Consider the following 25,469-nt stretch of genomic DNA (forward strand, 5'->3'; position numbering starts at 1 on the left):
TTGCGTCAGATGCCCTTTCGCGTAGAGTAGGCAATCGGTGAAGAGCAAGAGACCAATGAGTAACAAACAGTATGTGCTTCAGATGAGATTTGAACTGGTTACTCACAGGTACAAAACAATTTCGACTATGCCTCTACCATAAATGGACATAGCTAACTTGCTAGCCACCATGTTCTAAACAGGAAGTGAGAATTGGCGCACTTCCAGCTCCATCGACTCTGGCTCCAATTCACTTCCTATTGAAAAACTGTGGCCCCTCTCTGTGTAATTGCTGTTGTCAGACTCTTCATTTTGTTTATATTAATCCGCTCTACATGATCTTGGTGTCTATTTCACAATTGTGTCAGTAAATCAAGACATGAACATTAATAACAGAGTCAAGCGGCTTCTTTTCCCGAGGTCACTCCCACTTCTTCCTGCATCTTCTTGCAGCGAGGTGAGACTGTTAACCACTCGGCCAACATGCTGCCTACCTCATTAAATACAGTGTAATGCAGTGTAATGTAAAACAACGTCAATATCCCCTAAAACACATGTCTTTAATATAACTCTAAGCCCGTTAATGTATCGGCCATTACCACAGGGGACAGACTGACATTCAAATGCACGTGCTGTTGGAGTACATAATACCGTTACAAATATGGAGCCCGTTTTGGACGTGTTGACGAGGCACAAATTGGCAGGTGAAAGAACGCACCTGCTCATGGGGTGCCCTCCGGAGACGTGCTCTTGAATTCGCCGAAGCTCGGGTTTCAAAAGGCTCTGCAGCAGCTCAAAGACAAAGCTCTGCTCCTCTTCACTGGGCACGTGCCAACAGACGCCCAGAGCCGACACGTCTCCGTCCCTGCCCCAGTCCTACAACATAGATACAGGCAAATATGAGCGTGAAAAATGTGATATGTTTCAAATGAATGCAGGTATAGACCCAAGTAGGCAACACTGACAAAAATGTATGTAATTTTGAGGATTATTTTGATGATATTCAAATGATATTTTTGTCATCCCTGATAAATTGAAATGGAAGGATGCAAATAAAGGCCAAATAAACGTAGGCAATGCTGACAAAAGTCTATATATTTTGGGGGATTATAATGATAAAAAAATTCAGATTATATTTTTGTAATCTGTGTTAAATTTGAAATAGAAAAATGCATAAATACCAAAGTAAAGTAAGTAATATTGACAAAAATGTATATATTTTTGGGGGTTATCTTGATAACAATACACAGATATTTGTGCTATCCCTGATAAATTGAAATGGTAAGGATGCATATATAGGCCAAATACTAACAAAAATGTGTATAATTTTTAGGATTGTCTTGATAACAATATTCAGATGATATTTTTGCCATCCCTAATAAGTTTGAAATGGTAAGGATGCATAAAAAGGCCAAATAAATGTAGGTAATGGTGACAAAATAATCTGTGTTAATGTAATTTAACTTGTAATCTGTGTTAAATTTAAAATGGAAAGATGCATAAATACCCAAGAAAAGTAAGCAATATTGGCAAAAATGTATATATTTTTGGGGATTATCTTCATAACAATACTCAGATTTTTGTGCCATCCCTGATAAGTTGAAATGTAAGTAGTAAACATAGGTACTAATGACAAAATTCTATATATTTTTTGGGATTATCTTGATAACAATATTCAGGTGATACTTTTGCAATGCATTCTAAATACGCTAATAGACACAGAAATGTCAAGGTTAAGATTTAACTACGTGTAAAGTGAATGGACCATAGAACTAACCACAAAAGGGTAGAGTTATCACATTCGCAAACACAGCCTGATGGGTTTTTTGATGGTCTAATAAAATGGATTTTTACTACTAATTTTCAGGAACCCATAATTAATACGAGCCTTCATGGTCCCACTTAGGTGTTTCAACAAAAAAAGTGAGTGTGACTAACTGAAAAATTGCTGGCTCATTCTAGCTAGCTTTTGACTAATGTTATTTGAGATAGACTTATTTAATAGCATAAATCGTCTCACCTGTTGTAGCTCCAACCAAGTCAGTTCTTTATGGCTCAGATTAACGTCTAACTTGAGTAACAGAGCAGTATCTCCAGTTAGCTCTTTATTCTGTTAATGCTTTTAAAGGACATTATGCATTCATTGTGTTGTTATTGGCCTTTAAACATGCTCGAGTATCTTGGCTTTGACATTTTCTGTTTTACAACATAAAATTTAATATAAGCTAATATAAATACCAAATATTGTTTCCCAGCTTCCACATGTAAGCATGCAGTTATGATGAACGTGATTTGACAGCCAAAATGGTTTGAACAAGTCTGGAAATGATTTGTGGACTTAAAACTGCTAATAATTTTTTACCTGTGACGCAACAATCCTGGGAATATTCAAATAATGCATTTTCTAAGACTCAGAGGTAAAGAGCCAGTTTTCCCTGTTGAATACATTGTACTTTGTCATGAAATATCCAAAAGGTAAATTCACAAATGTTGAATATGACCATTTCTATTGACCATATTAAATATTATTGGCCCATAGAATGTTGTGATGTCAGTTCAATTTATTTTTGTAAAGCCCAAAATCACAACAGCAGTCACCTCTTAGGGCTGAACATGGGAACTAATTTAACCAACAGAAAGTTAGAAAATCAATAATGAAAGAGAAACAGACAAGCAAATTAAACAACAGAAAACAAGCAAATTGAGAACTGTCCCAGAGCGCCCCCTGTCCTTAGACCCTCCTCTTGCAGGAACCACTGTCCCAGAGCGCCATCTGTCCTTAGACCTTACTACTGCAGGATCTACTGTCCCAGAGTGACCCTTGTCCTTAGATCCTCCTTCTCAGCACGGAAAAACTAACACTTCAATGGACGGCTGCAGATGTGTCCAGGACTAATGCAGATAGAGTTCAAGACTGAAGTGCCAGAGCCCACTCAACTAAATGTCATCTGAAACCCAGCCATATTTAAAAATAGGCTGACTGGGATTACCTTGCATTGTGTCAGTGGCATAAAGTAGTTTTAATATTATACAATTATCGCAATATTTCTCTGTAGTAATGTGTTGTGTGCTTCAAAATGTGTTCTCTCGTCAGGCCTCCATAAGGGAAACCGAGTTATAGCCTATTTAACTTTCAGTGCAATTAGTCCGACTTTAAACCATCTTTACCTCCCTACACAAAAGTGTTTACTCTAGCAACTTCCAAATGGCCCTGAAAATTGCCGAACATGGGGACAAATCCTCTATTTAACCTCCCAATTTAAACAAACGGCAAAGGAGAACGAGCAGTTTACAAGTTGTTTTTCTCCCGCCTGGCTTATTGTTTTGTGTCCCAGAGATATTCCTAAAGAGGACAGGAGCTAATAGAGTCGATAAGAGTGCATTTTCACAGGCAGGAAAGCAAACAGCAGCTGTGTAAAGTTGGAGGAAGCGTTTAAAGCTAAATTGGAGTAATTATTGCGCGCTGTGGTAAAGTCAATTTGTGTGTTGTGGGTTGAGTGTGTACTGGTATGTTCTGTGCAATTTGCTCAGGTTGAAACTTAAGTGTGTTGTGGGCATAGACTGTATAAAGAAGTGGACTAAGTGAGTGTGACGTCATCCACAGCGTTCGGCTCCAGTCAAATGAAGCTCATCGAGGCTCGAGCAGTTATAGGGGCCAATTTGGAGCAGAGGTGCATATTTGGAATTCGAGTATCATAGGAACCAAAGAGCCAATCCGGAGCGAGGCTGTTGAAGGTAACGCCCCTTCCTTTTAGCAAGGAGCGGGTGCTTAACAACACTGTCAATCAAACCTGTCGGGAGCGACCTTGAGGAAAGTAGATGCCTGATTTGCCTGTAATTAATGTTAATATCTTGCTTTATGGAAATAAATAGTGAAATAAAAACACTAGAATCGAGTACAGCGGGTTAATATGAACATTTTAAGATCAAAATGACGAGTCTAACAGCAGCAGTTACAAAGAGAGGAGTGAAGAATTTTAAATGGAAAGTGAATTGGAGCCGGAAGCAGGCCCATGTTCACTTCCCGTTTGTAATACGACGGCTAGCAGATTAGCCATGTCCGTTTATATAGGGCTGAGTGTGTATTGGTCTGTTTTGTACAGTCTGCTCAGATTGAAGATTATGTGAGTAGAATCATGAAATCCTGTGTTCAAATCAGTATATTCATGTCAGAACGTCACAGAGCTTGACACAAACATACAATTTGGTTGTGAAGGTGTGATTTATTACATTGGATCATTCTACAGTAAAACATTAACTATCCATTTACTAATCAACAATACCTTTAAAACATGCTTTCTTACTGTTAGTAGGCTTGCTTCTCCACAGATTTGACCTGGGACTGCCTGGTGGCGCTACCTGTTGAACAATGCTGTACCTGACTTTTACTGTCTTAAAAGCATGAAAAACAGAACTAGTATTTTGTAAATAGTTTGCAGTTGTCCAAAGTTATTCCTCACTTACCTTATGCATTCAGAACATCCTAATGACTCACCATGATGAGTTTGTAAGCTTTTGTGTCAACTTTCAGAGACCAGAGAGGAGTTTGCGGGCACAGTAAAGCTAACAACAATTAGCATACTAAGAACACACATGACCATCAGGCAATAAAATCTCTAATTTCGCCGTGGAGACAAGCAGGTGGTGGAGTCTCATCAGCTAAACTGGTCATTGTAGTACCAGCGTTAACGTGATATTTACCCTGATGGGGAGGTCTGTATCGAATCCTCCTGCAGTACTTCTGTATTCTGTGGGATAGATGAGGGAGAGCGAGCGCAGGGTGTGTTCCAGTAAACTACAGGCCAAAGTGTAGGCTCGTTTACACTGCACACGGAGACACAACCTCAGAACCTTCTCCAACTCTGCGCAGTATTTCAACAAATGCTGCCCATCCACACGAGTCACCTGCAAAACAAACAAATACATGTGTACAATATGGGTAAATATAGTACTGTCAGAGTAGGTTGAGGTCCACTTTCTTTATTTGTTTTTAAATCTCTGTAGGGAAATGTGTCCTCTGCATTTGACCGGTCCTTCAATGCTGCTGTCAAACTGTCAACAGCAGTGAAAAAAAACAAAACAAAACACACAACTGGGCTTCACTGATCACAACAGCTAATTAATTACTTTTTTAAAATATTATTGTTATCATCATTACTTTTGTTTTAATTTCTTTTACTAAATTAATCTATTTTTTTCTTGCCCAATTTACATTCTCTATATCTTCTTCTCTCACTCATGAATTACTAGTACTGGCATTTTCCTCTGTTGCGTTTTCCGTTTGAGAGCAGAACTCATCCTAAATATGCAGGGTTTGTGTGTTAAACGTGTGTGTGAAGGAAACAAAACACAACTCCACGTCTGTTTGTGATGAGGAAACATTAGATAGCTAACACAGAACAGAAAACAGTGTAATACGGGCCCTTTAAAGACAGTTATTTGTATATTAGTTCTTCCATTAGTAGTAGATATTCGCAGATACACATAGCACAGGCCTGTTGTAGCCACACACAGAAGCAGGGCAGAGCAGAGTGGTGTCTTAAATACTGAGCCTCCTCTATAAATTTGAGCATCTGGGGCGCGGCGAGCACACATTACACTCCCAGGAGTAATAAAACAAAACAGAAAGGGTATCAATATGTTCTGTTTAACGACAAAGCACGCCATATTTACGACCAGGGAGTGGAGCGGTGCAGGGAAAAGTCACACGCGGCCATCATTTCTGCTTTATGTAAAAAGAGCAGGGGATTTAAAAGGCGTTAGCAAAATGAATGGGGAATACGTCCTACAAATGTTTTTAATGGGCTTCAATAGTGTATTATAGACTATAGAAGACAAGGTTTTAAATGGTAAACTTTGAAATGGGACATACTCTGACAGTAACTCACAATGTCAAATATAAGATACTTTATTGTATTACAAATATACGCCTATTCCAATTAGTAAAGTTTTGGTATAAATCTAGTCTGTACAACGTATAGAGAAGTGGATTAAGTGAGTGTGACGTCACCCACAGCTCATCGAGGCTAGAGCAGTTACAGGGGTGAATTTGGAGACCAGTTCCATGTTAGGAATTTTGACCGTGAGATTTATAGCAACCAAAGAGCCAAATCGAAGTGAGACAGTTGAAAGTAACACACCCCTGGTTTAGCAGGGAGCGAGCACTTAGCAACGCAGTCAATTAAACCTGTTGCTAAAGCTGGAGAGAGCGACCTCAGGCAAAAAAGATGCCTGATTTGTCTGTTATTAATGTTCATATCTTGATTTACAGACTGAAAAGTGAAATAAAAACATTATGATCATGTAGAGTGGTTTAATACGAACATTTTAAGACCAAAATGACAAGTCAAAGCTGCATTTTAACTATTCATTTTAGCTGCCCCTCATCTGTATGAAATGTTATTGGCCTATAGAATGTGGTGATGTCGTCTGAAACCCAGCAATTTTGATGTATTTAAGTTATATATATTATATTGTATTTTACTGCTAATGCTAATGGGGTTAAGTTAGTCCTATAATGTCATTGTAATGAAATGTGTATTTTTAATGTGTGTTCACCTGCTCAGGGACTGCACATGGAAAGTAGCAGTAAAAAAATCTGGTACAAATCCTCTTTTCTTTTGTAAGATTAATGAATTTGTGCATGGTCCCGAAGGAAGGAAGGAAGGAAGGAACAAAGGAAGGAACGAAGGAACTAAGGAAAGAACAAAGGAGCAAAGGAAGGAAGAATCAAAGAAAGGAACAAAGGATGGAAGGAACAAATGAAGGAACGAAAGAACAAGTGAACGAAGGAACAAATGAAGGAAGGAATGAAGGAAAAATCAAAGTAAAGAAGATAGAAAAGAAAGAAATCTTTGTCCTTAAACTATCTTTTCTCACCTCTGACAGCAGTTGCAGGTTCCAGAGCAGCTCTTTGTCCAGATTCTCTTCATTAAGCTCCTCACCTGCACAGCACCAATACAAACATGTTTATGTTCAGAGCAAAACTTCACAAAACAGTACAAATTATTTGGGTTATGCCAGGGTCTTATAATTGAAAATCATGATTACTTCTATACTGTCAAAATTAAAGATCCTATATTACGCAAAACTGTCTCTTGTAGCTTTAAGTCATGTTCTAATGCTGTTACCTCCTCAAAAACAGACCTGGAGTTGTGTTTTGTTTCATCCACACATGTTTGAGTAATGGTTAAAGTTGGGGATCGCTGGACTACTGGATTGAAATACCCCTAATACTACAAATCTGTGAACTACTACAGTAAACTACCACCCCATTGACAACTACACCACCATTACTACTGCTACTACTACCACTAACACTATCACTGCTACTATCACTACTACCAACATTACTACTACAAAGACCTGATTCTTTTGGTTCGCTAAAATCTTTTCATAGATTTTGTTACAAACTGAGCTGAACTCGAACGCTCTCAGAAAGAACATTTAGTATATAACTTTTGTACAAATATCGAGTTCTCCACTTCAAACTTCAAACTCCAAAAAGGCTTAAATCACAGGCTTTCAAATGTAATTGTACAGTTTATTACCAGCTGGGTCATTTTGTAATTAAACTTCCAACATTTGTGCGTCCTTCACTGAACGCGAGCTCCACTGAAAACGCCGCGCTGATTTGATTATGAGTGATTAGAAAAACAGTTGGACAAACATTTGGTAAATTATTGCTTCGTGCGGACTGCAAAACGGCTTCACACTGAGATCATTAAGGACCCATCGCTCCTAAACGTCTCCCAGAATAAACACAAGAGTCGCGTCTGATTTGACTTTGTAATTTGGTGTTTGAAGCCTAATTCTCGTTAAATATTTCACAGTGGGACTCGACTGTTTAATCTAAAGATCTGATGGTTTAAATTGAGATGTGGTGAAACTGGTTATATTCTGTTATCTCCAAACCAGATAATTTCAGAAAATAAATCTGACTTAAAATATTATTTGACTTGACAGCAAACTGTGATGATTATTGTAAACAAAAACAAAAAAAAGGAATAGAAAATCTTTTGGCTCATGATGCAAACGTGAACATTATTATTACAAGCCTGGAATAAGAAAACTGATTTTTGAGGGTTTTAGTCAAAGATTATCAAGTCAAATATTTAAATAAAACAGAGGGAGAGAAAGACACAGAGACAGAAAGAGAGAGATAGACAAGGAGAGAAACAGAGAAAGACAGAGAGAGAGACAAAGAGAGAGACAGAGAGAGAGAGAGACAAAGAGACACAGAGAGGTGAGGAGGGAGAGACAGGCAGACAGAGAAAGAGAGACAGAAACAGACAGGGAGAGCGAGAAAGACAGCGCGACAGAGAACGAGAGAGACAGACAGAGAGAGACAGAGACAGACAGAGACAAACAAAGACAGAGAGAGAGAAAGACAGCGAGAGAGACAGAGAGCAAGCGAGAAACAGAGAGCGAGAGAAACACAGAGACAGAGACACAGAGAAAGATAGACAGAGATAGACACCGAGAAAGCTAGAGAGATAGACAGAGAGAGAAAGAGAGAGAGAGAGAAAGAGAGAGAGAGAAAGAGAGAGAGAGAGAGAGAAAGAGAGAGAGAGAGACACACACACAGAGGGACTTTTTTCTAATCTGAGATGTGTAAATTATCGCTCTTTTAACAGGTCAAGCTAAGATAAGCAGCTGATACTAGCAACTTTACACTATAACGGTTTATTTAAGAGTGTTTTATTCATAATCAGGATCAAGAGAGCGATGAACCAGCTTTATTCAGTCGTGCTGTGTCCAGTTAAAGACCCATACTGACCGGTTTAGTGACCACAGATGCACACTACTTTTCTAGAGGCATTGTAGGAAATTTTGAGTGCACTATTTTCTCACCAACTGGACATTCCGACACCACTAAAAATGATGTGATCCCTAAATACTGCCCTCTGTAGTGAATAGTGTGGACATTTGGGCACAACCTATGACTCATACCAATCTGATCACTTAGGGTGATCAGATTGGGATTATCCAACAGGACAACACCTGGTTCGCGGGCAAAACAAATTGGTAATATTTATATTTTTTAACTAGCCTTTTCTGTTGGTGTTTGGATTGAATATTGTAAATGTGTGGCATTTGCATCCGGGGTCCAGGGTGGTCCTCGGGGAGATTTTGGACAAACTATGTGCGGTTTGGTGCATTTCACTGCATTTTAGTCTATAAAGCCACACTTCAATAACATCAGTGCATTTCGTCTATATTTTTCCATGGGTTTATTTCCCTGACTAGGCACTGTGCCCTGCTCTGATAAAGCCCTGGTCCTGAGCACGTCTTACAGATGAGGGTTCAGTCTGTGCTTCAGACAGAGCAGAACAAACAGCCTGAAGCCTTTATCGGGGCATCTGGACATTTGTTTGTTTGCCCTATAGTGTTTCTAATAAGATACTGTTGAGGGAAGGGTGAGACTATTCTCTGTAGGGATGCAAACTCACGTAACCACAGCGCACTCACGATAACAAACTATTTATTTTTGTTTTATTGTTTATTTGAATAGCGACAGACACAACAAACGCAGATTAACAATTCAGTAATCTGAGTAATTTAATGCAGTTATGACGGCGTTTATAGCCTCAGTTAATCCCCCAGAAAAGATTTAAAACCGTTCAAATTTCACAAAAAAGTTGCGGGATTATATGGAGAAAAGGCAAATACAGTGAATTTGTAAAGAAAATCTAATCACTAGAATCATTTGAATAATTTCAGACCAGGACTTGCCAATCTCTACTGAACTAAAGGTAAAAGGAGCTGTTAACATGAAAACTACCACTTCATGACATCACAAGGTGGAACAGAGCATTTTGAGCTTTGGAGATGTAGACAGACTAATAATAAAGTGTTACTCAAACGTGTGAATGAAACAAAACACAACTCCAGGTCTGTTTTTGAGGAGGTAAAGCTCACAAGAGTGCATTTTGAGTAATATGGGACCTTTAATAATATTGTACTATATTATTATTGTTGAAGTGTTGATTAGTCTGTTTGTTTTATTGTGTCAGTGATATAAACCAGCTTCAATATTCTCATTTGCTGTGATATTGTGCATTTAAATAAGTGGTATTGTGACAGGTTTACTGCACACACACACACACACACACATAAACGACAGAAGGGAATACTGACTTTTGGTGATGTTGAAGATGACGCTGCAGCAGTGAGGCACAAACAGACGGAGCGACTCGGAAGGATGACACTGCAAACAGAAAAAACACACACAATATGAAACACACACACAATATGAAACACACACACAACATGAAACATACACACTCAATATGAAACACACACACAAGGAAACACACACACACAACATGAAACACATACACACACAACATGAAACACATACACACAACATGAAACATACACACAACATGAAACACACACACAAGATGAAACACAGACCACATGAAGCACATACACAAAACATGAAACACACACACACACACAATATGAAACACACAACATGAAACATACACACAAGATGAAACACACACACACAACATGAAATACACACACAACATGAAACACATGCACACAACATGAAATACACACACAACATGAAACACATGCACACAACATGAAACTCACATACAACATGAAACACACACACAACATGAAACACACACGCACCCGCACAACATGAAACATGCACACAACATGAAACACACACACAAAACCTGAAACACACGCAACCTGAAACACACACGTAACATGAAACACCAAGACACAAACAAAAGGAGCCATTATTGCAGGACTGCTGTAATAATGGAAACAATGAGAAATTTAGAGAAACAAAACACAGAGCAGAGCTGCAGATGAGGAGTAAACAGAGTTCGGCTGCTCAAGTGTGAGGGGCTGTAATGGAGCTGTGGTTCTGCGTCCAGGCTCGTTTAAAGACACTGTCTGTAAAACTGTGCTTTGACTTGATCCATCTGTGTCCCCAGACATGAGGTAAATCTGATCAAATCAAAATTTGCAATACTTTTACAGAGAACAGCTGCACTTCTGATTTATTCTTAATGACAAAACTCTGGGTAGAATGGCCAAGATGTTAATGTTATAATTTGGTGTTTTGGTTCTCAAGATGATTATCCAATCAGAAAGCAGAATCATTTGTGTTGCCAGTTTCAATCCAGTTTGTGTAAATAGAATTTTTATTTTTTTCTGAATGCTCACTGCCTAAAATCCAGCAACTGAAGGCAATCATGAATCAGTGTCTTTGCTGCTGCTGTACAGTCCATACACAGAGGAAACGTGTCTGTGAGGAAACGGTGAAGAGGACAGATCTCTGTACTGTTTTGGAGCTAATTTCATCACATTCGTGTGATGCCTGAACCTCAGGAAAGACATTTACAGCCTCATCTGAGCAAATATTGCCCAATTTTATTTATTTATTTTTTTGCACCAGCCTCTTGATACTTTGCAGATGATGTCATCAACAGTCTCTGGGATGTGATGCTAACTGTAGGCATATTCTGTCTGAGGCTTTGTTAAGACTTTAATTTGATCTTTCATTTAATACAAGTAACACTGTTAAGTACTGACTTAGTTGGAACTACGACAAGTGAGATGATTTTTACTGCTAAACAAGTCCCTCTCAAATAACATTACAATCACAAGCTAGCTAGCATTAGCCAACAGTTTCGTCAGTTACTCTCACCTTTGTTTTTGTTCTTAAGTTTTAAGACTAAATTTTGATTTTCACCTAAAAGTATCTACAACATATTCAGAATTATGATCTGTCAAATAAAGTTTAGATTAAGTACTACTGCTACTACTACTGCCAGTGTATTATATCAAAAACTCTTCATTTTAAAACTCCACACACTGTACCTTGGCTGCTGCTCGGCACATATCCGCCACCATCCTTCCAGACACACACGTCTCAAAGATGTTAGATGTGGCAAAATTATACACCTTCTGCAGTGCCACCTAATGGAGAGAAAGAGTGGCACAAACCAGGGCAAAAATTAGAAGAAGTATGGAGTGTTCATTAGCTGAGAAATCAATACCAAAATCAATATCTCCCACTAATGAAGAAGCAGTTTCAAACCAGTACTGTCATGAATCAGTTGTGTTTAACGATTCGCTGAACTGTCCAAATCGCTTAAGTCAACAATAAACATGTAATTCGTTCCGGGTCAGGCCGCTCGTCGACAACTTCACATCAAGTATTTGAATCAAGTGTGTTGACAAAAATTATATGGAGACATGGAAGAAGTGCCCATAATCCATCCGGAAGTAACTGGTACTTCAAATATGGTTTCAAATATACTACATAATTCTGTGTTGTGCTACTACTGCCACTTTTGTTGCTACTGCTACTACTTTCCAATCCACTTTAATCATCGTTTCATCCATTTCCCTGGTCTTTCTCTGTTCATAACCTGACACTGACACCTTCAAATGTGCCCATTCAAAAAAACACATTAAGATTCACTCCCATTCTCCTCTGATGTTATATCTGTAATGAGAGTATCTATATTTCATAAGCCTGCATGGGTCAGAGTAGGACACTGTTACTATACTACGCCCGGGAGCATTGCATCTGTATGACAGTGGATTTCTCATGCATTGTTAGGCTTCGCACACGTTTAAACAGAAACTGATTTGTGTGATTCATAATTCAAGAGAGGTGTCCAGGGAGCAGAGCTTACACTGTTGTCAAAAAGGATTGAAAAAAAGAGTCTCCTTTATATCAGAGATGCTCAGTGTTCCCACAGACAGTATAAAGAAATGGACTGAGTGAGCGTGACGTCACCCACAGCGTCGGCTTGTGAAATGAACTGGAGTCGGTGGAGCCAGAAGTGCACCCATGATCACTTCTTGTTTGGAACGCGGCGACTAGCAGGTTAGCTATGTCCATTTATATAAACACTCTTTGGTTTAACCCAATATTCAAATGAAAACAGTTAAACCTACCCCAGCCTACTGTCTGTATGTGCATATATTGTGGGACAAGGACAGTGATCCAATTAAATGTCTTTTTTTAAGCGATGCCACAGACTGAAGCGAGACTGTGTTGGGAGTCAGATTTCGCCTCAGGATCAGAGAAATAATTAACTTAAAAGTGCTCTTGTTTTGAAGGAGAAAAATCCCATGATGTTAACTGAGTGGTTCGGAGTAAACTAGAAGGAAAATGAACAAAACAATGAAATACTGTATAAAAATAAGTATTTGTTATTTTTTTATTGTATATTCAACAGATTTAAAGCTACACTGTGTAACTTTTCTGGTATACCGATGGTTTGTCTCTATGGCGATGCCATTACTCCACTGGTTTAACATTAGGATAACTAAAAATTTAATTAAAGCTGTACTATGCAACATTTCTGGTGGGTGGTCTGTTAACTGTTTCTCTAGAGATGCTATTCCTCCTGTTCTTCCTGACTTTTTCCCATTCAAAATATATAACTTTTTTTTAAAATTGTTGATCACTATGGCAACAGTCCTAGATTCTCATCATTCTGAAACCCATCAACAGCTTAGAAATGTTTCACCCTATGACTTTAAACTTTCAGTCCCGCATTTATTCAATTAGAGATTTTTACTGCTCAAAAACACCTTGAAAAACATGCATTCTTACAGTAAGTGAGCTTGCCCCTCCACAGACCTGGCCTGTAATTTGTCCCTGTGGTGTCACCTTCTTGTCTCCATGGAAATATCCGAGTGTATTCAAAATGTAGGCATTGTTAAATATAATTTGAATAGAAACAAACCTGCTTTGCTCTTCATATCATATCACCCAGCCTCAAGTTTAAAGCAGTACTGTGGAACATTTTTTGACAAAGATGTTATTCATGGGTATTTCACATACTTTTTTTTGTTTTAAATTGTTGATCCCTATGGCAACAGTCCTAGCTTCTCATCATTCTGAAACCCATGGAGAGCTTTGGAGTTTCACCCTATGACATTAAACTTTTCTCATCTCCATGGAAATACTGTGTATAATCCAAATTCAGCTTTTAAAAAAAATCTAATCTAAATAGAAACAACCCTGATTTACTCTTCATATCATATCAGCCAACCCCAATTTTAAAGCAATACTGTGGAAAATATTTTGACCAAAATGTTATTCATGGGTACCAGCTTCCTGTTCCTCACTGACCTTTTTTTCTCCATTCAAAATATACACTTTTTTTTTAGTTTTAAATCGTTGATAACTATGGCAACAATCCTAGTGAGCAAGCTTGCCCTTTCACAAACCTGGCCTGTAATTTGTCCCTGTGGTATCACCTTCTTGTCTCCATGGAAATATCTAAGTTTAACCCAAATTCAGACATTTTTTAATATAATTTGAATAGAAACAAACCTGATTTACTGTTTGGTATGTCACACAGCCCCGAGTTTAAAGCTATACTGTGGAACATTTTTTGGGAAAGTGCCGTACCTTGTATATTTGTATGGAGCACTGTGTGAGGATGGTGCTGACGGTGGAGGAGAGGCCCAGCTCTACCAGACTCTCCAGCTGGGTCTGTGTATCCGTCTCTGTCTCGTCTCGTGTCTGTTCCAGAGTGGAGCTGTCGATCAACGCAAAACATCTGAAAAAACAAAATACACAACAACTCAATGGAACACAATTACCCACGATGCAAATGTGCGGGGCTGCGTACGCCTGACAGCTGCGAAATGGCAAAGAGGCAAACAGATTGTCAATTAGCAATGACGAGACCTAGAGATGGACTGAACCAGGTCTGAAGTTGTCAGGTGTGAACCAAGACAGTTTCCAGGCAAGAATTAATTAATACATTTGAAATTATGACAAATTAACGTCTGCGAGGTCTGAATCAGGACTAAAACAGGACTAAATCAGATCTTAACCAGGACTAAATGAGACAATATTTAAAAGGTCGAGATCAGTACTGAACAAGGTGTTAGTTAGGATTAAGTCAGAACCAAACCAGATCTAAACTAGGTCTAACCCAGAACTAAACCAGGTCTAACCCAGGACCAATCCAGGTCTAAACAAGGACCAAACCAGGACCAAACCACGTCTAAACCAGGGCCAAACCAGGTCTAACCCAGGACCAAACCAGGTCTAAACTCGGACCAAACCAAGTCTGAACCAGGACCAAACCATGTCTAAATCAGGTCTAAATCAGGTCTAAACTAGGACTAAACCAGGTACAAATCAAGTCTTAACCAGGTCTAAACCAGGTCTAAACCAGGACCAAATCAGGTCTAACCCTTGGACTAAACCAGGTCCAAACCAGGACCAAGCCAGGTCTAACCCAGGACCAAACCAGGACCAAACCAGGTCTAAACCAGGACCAAACCAGGTCTAACCCAGGACCAAACCAGGTCTAAACTCGGACCAAACCAAGTCTGAACCAGGACCAAATCATGTCTAAATCAGGTCCAAATCAGGTCTAAACTAGGACTAAACCAGGTACAAATCAAGTCTTAACCAGAACAAAATCAGTTCTAAACCAGGTCTAAACCAGGCCTAAACCAGGTCTAAAGCAAGACTAAACTGAGTCTTAAGTCTTAACCATGTCTTAACCAGAACAAAAAGAGTTCTAAACCTGTTCTAAACAAGGACCGAACCAGAGTGAAAATGTGACGTGCACATTTCAATCTTCAAACATGAAAAAAAAATTATGGACTAAACCAGTTCTGAACCAGGTCTAAACCAAGACCAAACCAGAACTAAACCAGGACCAAACCAAATGTGAACCACAAACATACACATATACCTCTGCTTCTCCTGTATGTAAACAAGCTGTGTACACCTGCAGTGAAAATGTCAAACACACACTCCAATAATCAATCATTAAAAAAAAAAAAAGGGATTATAGCATAAACCAGGAATGAAGATCTAAACCCATTTTAACCAGGTCTAAACTAGTTCTAAATCAGGACTAAACCAGGTCTAAATCAAGTCTTAATCAGGTCTTGACCAGAGTAAAAACAGGTCGAAAGCCAGATCTTTGTCAAGTCAGGACCAAACCACAAACGTACATTTATATTTTTACTTATCTTTCTTATATTGGCGTTGTATACTTTGTATAAACTCTAGAGATAGATACACGCCTCGGCTGCTCTGTATTCTAAACAATCCATACCGGCATTGGCCATGAAAAAAAACCCATATCGACTGATCTCTAACGCATACTCCAAGATTCAATTATGGACTGGAGACTAAGCTAGGAATCAACAAGTTCAAAGCCAGGTCTAAACCAGGTCTAAACCAGGTCTAAACCAGGTCTAAACCAGGTCTAAACAAAGATATTAACTACAAACATACATCCATATTTCTGCTTCTCCTGTATGTAAACAGTAAATAAGCTGTGTAGGTCAGGGAGAAAATGTCATGTACACACTCCAATTCTCAGTCATGAAAAAAGGATTATGGACTAAATCAGGTCTAAACCAGTTCTGAGCCAGAACTAAATCAGGTCTAAACAAAGATGTTAACTACAAACATACATCTATATTTCTGCTTCTCCTGTATGTAAACAAGCTTTGTATGTCTGTCAGCAGTGACAATGTCAAACACACACTCTATAATCCCCTTTTCTTTGTTTTAATGATTAAATATTAGACTACACCAGTTCTTACCCAGGTCTAAATCAGTTAAATTAGGACTAAACCAGGTTTCAAGTCTTAACCCAGTCTTGACCAGCGCAAATCCAGGTCTAAAACCAGGTCTTGGTCAACTCTCAATTAGATTAAGGTCTAAACCAGGTCTAAACCAGGTCTAAACCAGGTCTAAACCAGGTCTAAACCAGGTCTAAACCAGGTCTAAAGCGAGGTCTAAAAAGCAAGGTCTAAAGCCAGGTCTAGGTCAAGTCTCAATCAGATTCACGAGTATTGAATGTTTGTGTTTGTGGTTTGGTTCGGGTTTAGCCCTGAATACTAAACCAGGACCAAACCACAAACATCCGACTTCTCCTGCTTTGTATGCTTTGTACACATACTCCAATATTCAGTTATGAAAATGGATTACAGACTAAACCAGGAATCAACAAGTTATAAACCAGGTCCTAACCAGGTCTAAACCAAGTCTAACTACAAACATACAGCTATATCTCTGCTTCTTCTGTATGTAAACAAGCTTTGTATGCCTGGCAGCAGTGAAAATGTCAAGCTACACTCCAATATTCAATCATAAGGAAAAAAAATAAAATGGGACTATAGACGAAACCAAGAATCAACAAGCTTTTAACCGGGTCTCAACTGGGTCTAAACCGGGCCTAAACTGAGACTAAACCGGGACTAAAACGGGACTAAACCAGGTTGGAACCTACAAAAATACATCTATATCTCTGCTTCGCCTGTATTTAAACAAGCTCCACAGAGAAAGTATCCACTCCAATATTCAATCAAAAGAAAAAAGGATTATAGACTAAGCCAGGAATCAACAAGCTCTTAACCGGGTCTAATCTGGGTCTAAACCAGGTCTAAACCAGGTCAGATCTATAACACAAACACTACAAACATAACTCTGCTTCTCTTGTATGTAAACAAACTGAACTGTGTACACCTAAAGCAGGAATCAACAAGTTCTTAACCAGGTCTAAAATGAAGCCTTAGTCACATCTTGAACAGAGCAAAACCAGGACTAAAGCCAGGTCTTGGTCAAGTCTCAATTAGATTCAAGACTAAACCAAGACCAAACAGGACTAAACCAGGTCTAAATCAGCTCTAAAACCACTGTAGTATGGCTATGTATGTCATACTTCAATATTCAATCGTGAAAAAGGATTATAGACTAAACCAAGAATCAACCAGGTTTAAACTAATTCTTAACCAGAACTAAACCAGGTCTAAGCGAGGTCCAATCTATATCTGTGCTTCTCTTGTGTGTAAACGAGCAGTGAAAATATCAAACACACACTCTGAAATTCAATCATAAGAAAAAAAGAAAAAGGGATTAAAACCTGAACCAGGAATCAACAAGTTCTAAACCAGGTCTAAACCAGGTCTAAATCAGGACCAAACCAGATCTACACCACAAACATACATCCATATCTCGGCTTCTCGTGTATGTAAACACGCAGCGCACGCCTGTCAGCAGTGAAAATGTCAGCGCAACACTCCAATATTGAATCATGAACAGGAGCTCTGGGCGGCAGCAGCAGAAGCAGTGATGCAGACCAGTACATTCAAATAGATAGAGACAACACTCCAAAGAATTGACAACATGTTTTTTGAACTAAATGGCAGATCGACTTGTTTATTTTTGCGTTACCTGTCGAGAAACTGCAAAACGAAGTCTTCAAATTCCGCCGAAGCAAAGCAAAGATCTCTCTCAATCTGTGGAAAGGGGAGAAAAAGGGAATTTGAAAGTATAGCGAGGTACATTTTCGACCTAACAAAATCTCATTATTTTCGATATTTCAGCAAAACCTAGACATAAAATACCAACACTTGTCTTTACACCCATATATCTACATAATTGGACACAGTTACATAAGGTATTGTTATTCAAATATGCTGAAATGTGTCATCTGTTGGTTCAAAATATGTTCGGATGGGAAGGAGATAAGTGGATTTGTTTGACTAAAACTTGGTTTCGTTTACGGAAATTTATGCGGGAATTGTGCCGTGGAAAAGCATTGGAGAGGTTCTAAAGAGGATCATTATGTATTATTTTGCAGAAGGCATCAAGATGTCAAAGTTTTTGCCCCTGAAGTGACAAAGAGATTGTTGTATAGCTGGTAGGGACGTAGTTTCTATCTAAATATCCTTCCATTTGGAACAAAGCTGGGCCTGTCACAAAAATATAGATTAGTATAGATTAAAATATCTAAATCTACAATATTGTCAAAAATCATAAGCTGCAATAAATAAACAGCAGAATGAAACACTTTAGTTGTTAGTTTGCATCTGTAATGAGTCAGACGAGTGATTTATTCAAACTTTTACGGCTTAAATCTTATCATATAGACAAAAAATAACCAAAAAATACCCAGTAATGCAAAGAATAAGTACACAGGCCTAACAAAGCAAATTCAAAACTATAATTTGGAGGCTGATGTGAACGTGAAAGAAATAAGTAGTGGTGTTTACTGAGCGCAAATTACTTAACAGTTTTAAAAAGAAGTAAAAAAAATTGGATATGACTTAAAATCTTTGTTAAAATACATAGTATAGTTTGATAAAGTATATAATATTGTATAAATGCATATTCGATGGAGGCACTGGTCTGTTCTGTGTGAGACGAGGGGTTTTCTTGAGGCATATCAACGACTTCATTTAATATGCGATTTCAGTTGACCTCCATCTGATGAGATTATGACCAGAGCTATGGACGTGACTCACTCCTAATGTCTTATATAATCCACTGGTATGTTCAATACATCATTAAGTTTAACCTGGTAGTCTCACGGAACAACTATGATTTACTTCTATCAATACAGAAATATCCATCTTAAATGAACGACAACAAACAAGCAACTGCATAACAATTTGTTATTAGGTAATATACTATGATGTGGGCAATATGGCTGTCATGGTAACAGCATCTTGCACTTTAATGAGGCTCTATGGGTAAATTTCCTATTTAATTATGAACCAATTCATGTTTATGTGGCTCTAAGCTGCGGAGACACTGGGAATATGTATCAAAGGACAGTGGTCAGCGGAAAAGGTCCCTCCACTCCTTAAAAAACGCAAGCAAAGCTAATCCCTAGCGCTTCCTTTCAGTCAGAGGCTGGAGTCTGGAGCAGACGGGGGTTTATAGTGAGTGTACAGGCTTTACATGTTACTTACTGGAGGAGCGGCAGACTTGAATGTAAATCCACTCATCGGCAGCGCTAAAACCAAGTGAGGTTTGGCTCCACCCTCGATAACCTGCGCTATGCCTGAGCTCCTCCCACATGAGTTTAGTGGAGGACAACGTTATAACATAACACAATAATATATCCACATAACCTGTGTCTAAAACATTTAGTGAACAGAAGTGTCTTTTTCTGACGCATGCACACATGTTTGTCATTCTGGCCTGACTGTTTTATACAGCCATGTTGGATGACAAAAGGCTGGAGCGCTCAAACCTCCAACCTCGTCAAAGGTTGGTGGTTTGATTTCCATTTGGACCAAGTTCTGTCATATTAGGCAAGACGCTTCACCCAGTGTTGGTGGCGTTAAGGGCAGATGATGCAGTTTGATGCATGATGCTACATCAAGATACTTCCAAGTCTACATCAAGATACTTCTGAGGTACATCAAGATACTTCTGAGTATACATCAAGATATTTCTAAGTCTACATCAAGATACTTCTAAGTCTACATCAAGATACTTCTAAGTCTACATCAAGATACTTCTAAGTCTACATCAAGACTAAAGATACTTCTGAGTATACATCAAGATATTTCTAAGTCTACATCAAGATATTTCTAAGTTTGCATTAAGATATTTATAAGTCTACATCTACACACTTCTAAGTCTACATCAAGATATTTCTATGTCTAAATCAAGATATTTCTGAGTCTACATCAGAACTAAACCAGGATCCTGGGACGTTGTACCCTTATGAATCATATATTTTTTCCTCCATCACCGGCTTACATAAATGTGACTTAGATACATAGATAACATATAGATAGCTCTGGATGTTCTTACTTCAGTGAGCTCTGGGTGATCAGACGGAGCAGAGGAGCAGTCGACTAAAGGCACCAGAGTCGTGAAGGTGGCAATGAACTGAAACGTTATCTGCACCAAAACACACACATTTATATAAACGTTAAATCCATTCCATAAGTCTTCACAAAAATATGTTCCTGTTTGGGGCTTTTGCTACAAAATGTACAGCATTCAAAGATGATGGGAGTAAACAGGGAATGTTCCATCTCAGACTAAACTAGGTCTAAACGAGGACATCATCTAAAACTAAGAAAAAATCTATAATCCAGTAACTAGTCGCAAATTTAAAGGCGTACTATGTAACTTTTCTAGTGGAGCGTCCATCACTTGCTTGTCTCCATAAAGATGTTATTGCTCCGCCTGGAATGTCCCACTGTATGGCATTGAGCTAACTATCTTTAAAAAAAAACAACCTTAAACACATGCATCCTTATCGTCATTATGCCTGTTGCCATGGAGATTGCCTGAAATGTCTCACTGTATAACATTAAGCAAACTATCTTGGATTTATTTACCACTCAAAACCACTTTAAAAATCTTATTTCTTATTGTGAGACTTTCAAAAAGCTGGGATTTGACCTTGAGGCATTATGCTAGTCGCCATGGAGATAGACACGTTTTATGTCATACTGTGGAACATTCCAAGCAGAGCAATAAATAACACCTCCATAAAGACAAGTAGGTGGCGGACGCTCCATTAGAAAAGTTACATAGTGCACCTTTAATCTTTATAACATGGATAAAACTGAAAATTCTACATAATTTACTGTTTTATAGAGAAGCAGCTGTCCCTTACCATACACTTGCTGAAGTCGTTGGGGTCGACACCAGGCAGGGAGCCCATGAGGAGAGGGACCACGTGCGCTCGGCCTTCTGGGTAATTATTGTTGGCTGATACGAGGCTCCGGGCCATACCGATCATGCAGCTCAGAGTGGCTGTGAGTGTGTGGGGCTCAGTCAGCGTCTCCATGGCAACATACGTCCTAGAACAAGACAGTGTAAAACTATGAGTACAAGAGGTTAAGGAGGTCGAAAAATCTATACCCAGATACTAAAAAAATATTAAAACTTGAATAAAAACTAGATTATCTATTGAAGAAGTATTGTATATTGATTACATCACTATTTACTTAATAAGGTTGAAATACGGAAATGTACCAAAAAATTCCAGTAAGTAGGCATGCTTAAGAACCATTATGTTTAAGCTGATAAATACAGTTTGTAAAGTTTACCTCAATAATACAGAAAAAAATATGAAAAGGTTTTTGTGCTTCATTCAAAGTAGTTAATATTAATAATTGTAAAATTGTTTGGAAACATGGTTGGGCCCGTGGCTATATATATATATTTTTTTTTTAAATCCAGTATAATAAATCAAACTTACTTCTCCAGCACTGGTGGTAGGATGAGTTCTGGAGTGAGGAGGGCCAGGTTTTGGAGAGCGTAGGCTGCATCAGTGCTTCCCGTTTTACTGCGCATCACCAGCAGGGGGCGCACAAACAGACAAAACAAACATCACAGTAACTCCAATGACATTGAAATTGGAGTGGGGCTAGAGTGGTTTTGGCAAATTGTCCGACAGGTGAATCAAATGCTTTGGCAGGACTTTTAGTTTACATTCCAGGTCAAATCACAATAGAACAAGTGAATACAGCCAGAACAACACATTCATTTAGCAATCCAAGACTTTTCAGTTCAAATCGTACACTTTAAGTTTTTTACAGCCAAAACTGAAATGTTGTCACTTAACCAGTACATTTAGTAAATTTACATACCAGACCCCCCCCCCCCCCCTCCATGTATTTAAGCCACAGACTGTATATATAAATGGACATGGGTAACGCACTAGCCGACGCAATCCAAATATGAAGTGATCATGGGCGCGCTTCAAGCTCCATTGACTCTGGCTCCAATTCCCTTCACACTGAAAAACTGTGGCTCCTCTCTCTGTAACTGCTGCTGTCAGACTCACCATTTTGGTCTTAAAATGTTCGTATTAACCCGCTCTACATGATCCAGGAGTTTTTATTTTGCTATTGTGTCTATAATTCAGCGTATATATCAATAATAGAGGAATTAGGCACCTTCTTTCATGATATCGCTCTTATTAGCGTTAGCATTAGCAACAGATTTGATAGACAGTGTTGCTAAGCGCCCACCCCAGGCTAAACCAGCAGTACGGGTGGGAAGGGGCAATATCTTCAACAGCCTCACTCCAGATTGGCTCTTTGGTTGCTATGATACTCGTGGTTGGAATTACAAATATGGAACTCGGCTCCAAATTGTCCCCTATAACTGCTCTAGCCTCGATGAGCTTCATTTGACTGGAGCCGAACGGGTGGGTGAGGTCACACTCCCTTAGTCCACTTCTTTATACAGACTATGGCAGACATGAGCAAACTACGGCCCTTTGGGTTTATTAATCCGACCCGCCGAATGTGACCAAATTATATTAAAATAGGTAAGGGTAAACCTTGTTCAAAGTTTTTCTGCTGTGTTTATTTAACTGAAATTTAATAAATTAATTATCAATTGAATTAATGCATTTGGAAAACAATTTGTACAATGATCCTTGCATATTCATGCTTTGCTACATGTTACAGGCCAAATCTGTAATGTAATATATATAAATATATATATATATATATATATCCTGGCCCGACCCCTCCGTCAAATTTTAGAATACACTGTGGCCCGCGTCATGAAGTTTGCCTGCCCCTCGTTGTCCAGGTAGTAACGACAGCAGAAGAACTGCAGAAGCCGGTTGGATGAGTAGCTAACCGCCTTCACCTTTATCCAGCTGACAGAATAAAAAAACTCTTTCTAAACAATAAATACTACAGCAATGTTCTCTCAGAGTCCACTTGTACAGAACAGTAATGAACGCTCCAGAAAGCAGCTAAATCAATGGCTCCATTTTGTATAATTGTGTGCAAAGAGAGGCTAAATTACACATTGTTTAAAAGGGTCACAAACCCCAAAAGGAGGTGTGAAATATGCACTCAGGATGTAGCGTTAAAACCATCTTTGTGGTCGCAGCTACTCAGGCATAATAATAAATAAATGGTTGGCATTATCCTCGAAACGATAAGCCCACTCTAAAGCCCCACTGAGAAACAAAAACAACCCTCCTCCCACTATGGCACCTGTGCGCTCTGCTGCAGCCAAATCACCAACACATTTGTGGTAATACTTTTCATAAGATCAGCAAAGGGTCTATTTTTACATTCTGGCAGCTAGTTTATCTGCTAATTGGTGTTCTATCTGGTTTGTAATAACATAGTATTTTTGTTTGTGAGGGTGGACTTCAAAATGTCACTAATGTGTGAATGCAAACTCTGATTACTTACAGTAAACAAATCTAACCAAATATTTTAAAGATGCAATATGCAACTTTTCTGATGGGGGGTCTACAATCTACTTGTCATTTGTCTGCATGGAGATATTTTTTCATCATTTTTTTTTTTTTTTATATTTGTATGGTAACAAAATCAAGATCCCCCCAAAATAAAAATAAAAATAATAATGATAATACATAAATAATAATAATATTAACAATGTAATTAAATAAATACATACAAAATAACAAAATTAATAAAATAAAACAATAAAAAGCTTACTGCCGCACCAACTTGAGAATGCCTGATCTTGTTTCAATGGAGATGTTATTGCTTTTCTGAAAAATGTTTCTTCTTATCTGCTTATAAATATCTACTGTCTGTCTGTCTTCAGTTACAAGTGTTCTTTTTACAAAAAACATTTAAAGACATACTATGGAACATTCTAGAAAAAGTATCAACATCTCCATGGTGACAAACAAGGTCTGAACATTCTATTACATATCATAGAATATATTTAGAAAGTTATCCAAATGCAAATGTTCAAAAGGGAAGGTGGTCAATATTTATTAGCTTATAACTAACTCTAATGAGAAAAATGGCCTAAGACGGTGTATTATTATTATTTTATTTGAGTAATAGTAAAAAGTGAGTAAATTCAGTGTTTCTGCAGTACCTGTACATGGCCAGTAGAGCTGCTCCTAGTAAACTCTGAGTGAACTCTCTTAAGTCTTCATCTGTGAGTCTCTGAGACTCAGGGACCAGTGTGATCCAGCAGGGGGCAGCGTGGCGCTCTCGGTGGACACGCCGAACGACACTCGCTGGTAAACGCTGAAGAAGACGCATTAGACGAGCCTGAAAATGCACAAATAAAACATAAAACACAAAAAAGAGATTTAAAATACCGAGAACAAGTCGATATTTAACAGCGTGCTCTATATTATGCAAAATGGACCTTGTGGGGTTTAAGTCATGTTATAATACTGTTATCTCTTCAAAAACAGACCTGGAGTTGTGTTTTGTTTCATTCACATGTTTGAGTAACACTTTATTAGTCTTAGTCTGTCTACATCTCCAAAGGTCAAAATGTTCTGTTCCACCTTGTGATGTCATGAAGTGGTAGTTTTCAAGTTAACCTTTTATCTTGTGTTTGATAGATATTAACATTTCTATAGAGCTGAAATTATCCAAATGATTCTAGTGAAAGTGTATAGTTTAAAAGCAGTGGAGCACTTCCTGTGTTACCACATGACATCACAAGGTGGAACGGAGCACTTTATGTTTGAGAGAAGAACTCCAAGTCGGATTTGTGTGTTAAACGTGTGAATGAAATGAAACACAACTCCGGGACTGTTTGTGATGAGGAAACAACATTAGAACACAGATCAGAAATTGGCGTATTATGGACCCTTTAATGAGACTAGATTTCACAAAATTGTATGGAAATACTTACATAATTATCAATTATTTCAATTTTAGCTGTTAAAATCTTGAAAAACAAAGTTAAAATTCAGGCTGTGGACAAATTAGACCAAGTGATCCGT

General features: G+C 38.4%; 1 protein-coding gene across 1 annotated transcript in view; it reads right to left on the reverse strand.

The window, feature by feature from the left end:
- The window catches only part of psme4b (proteasome activator subunit 4b), a 114,918-nt gene that overhangs the window by 65,125 nt on the left and 24,324 nt on the right, over window positions 1–25,469 (reverse strand). The window contains exons 10-20 of the mRNA XM_033984261.2: window positions 24,602–24,780; window positions 21,972–22,058; window positions 21,384–21,570; window positions 20,567–20,656; window positions 18,191–18,255; window positions 14,387–14,537; window positions 11,830–11,928; window positions 10,120–10,189; window positions 6,859–6,923; window positions 4,681–4,884; window positions 698–855 (exon numbers count right to left, since the gene is read on the reverse strand). Of these exons, the coding sequence (XP_033840152.1) occupies window positions 698–855; window positions 4,681–4,884; window positions 6,859–6,923; window positions 10,120–10,189; window positions 11,830–11,928; window positions 14,387–14,537; window positions 18,191–18,255; window positions 20,567–20,656; window positions 21,384–21,570; window positions 21,972–22,058; window positions 24,602–24,780 (1,355 nt within the window). The remainder of the gene's footprint in view (window positions 1–697; window positions 856–4,680; window positions 4,885–6,858; window positions 6,924–10,119; window positions 10,190–11,829; window positions 11,929–14,386; window positions 14,538–18,190; window positions 18,256–20,566; window positions 20,657–21,383; window positions 21,571–21,971; window positions 22,059–24,601; window positions 24,781–25,469) is intronic.

This window comes from Periophthalmus magnuspinnatus, chromosome 19 (genome assembly GCF_009829125.3).
Source record: "Periophthalmus magnuspinnatus isolate fPerMag1 chromosome 19, fPerMag1.2.pri, whole genome shotgun sequence".
In the NCBI taxonomy this organism is placed as follows: domain Eukaryota; kingdom Metazoa; phylum Chordata; class Actinopteri; order Gobiiformes; family Gobiidae; genus Periophthalmus; species Periophthalmus magnuspinnatus.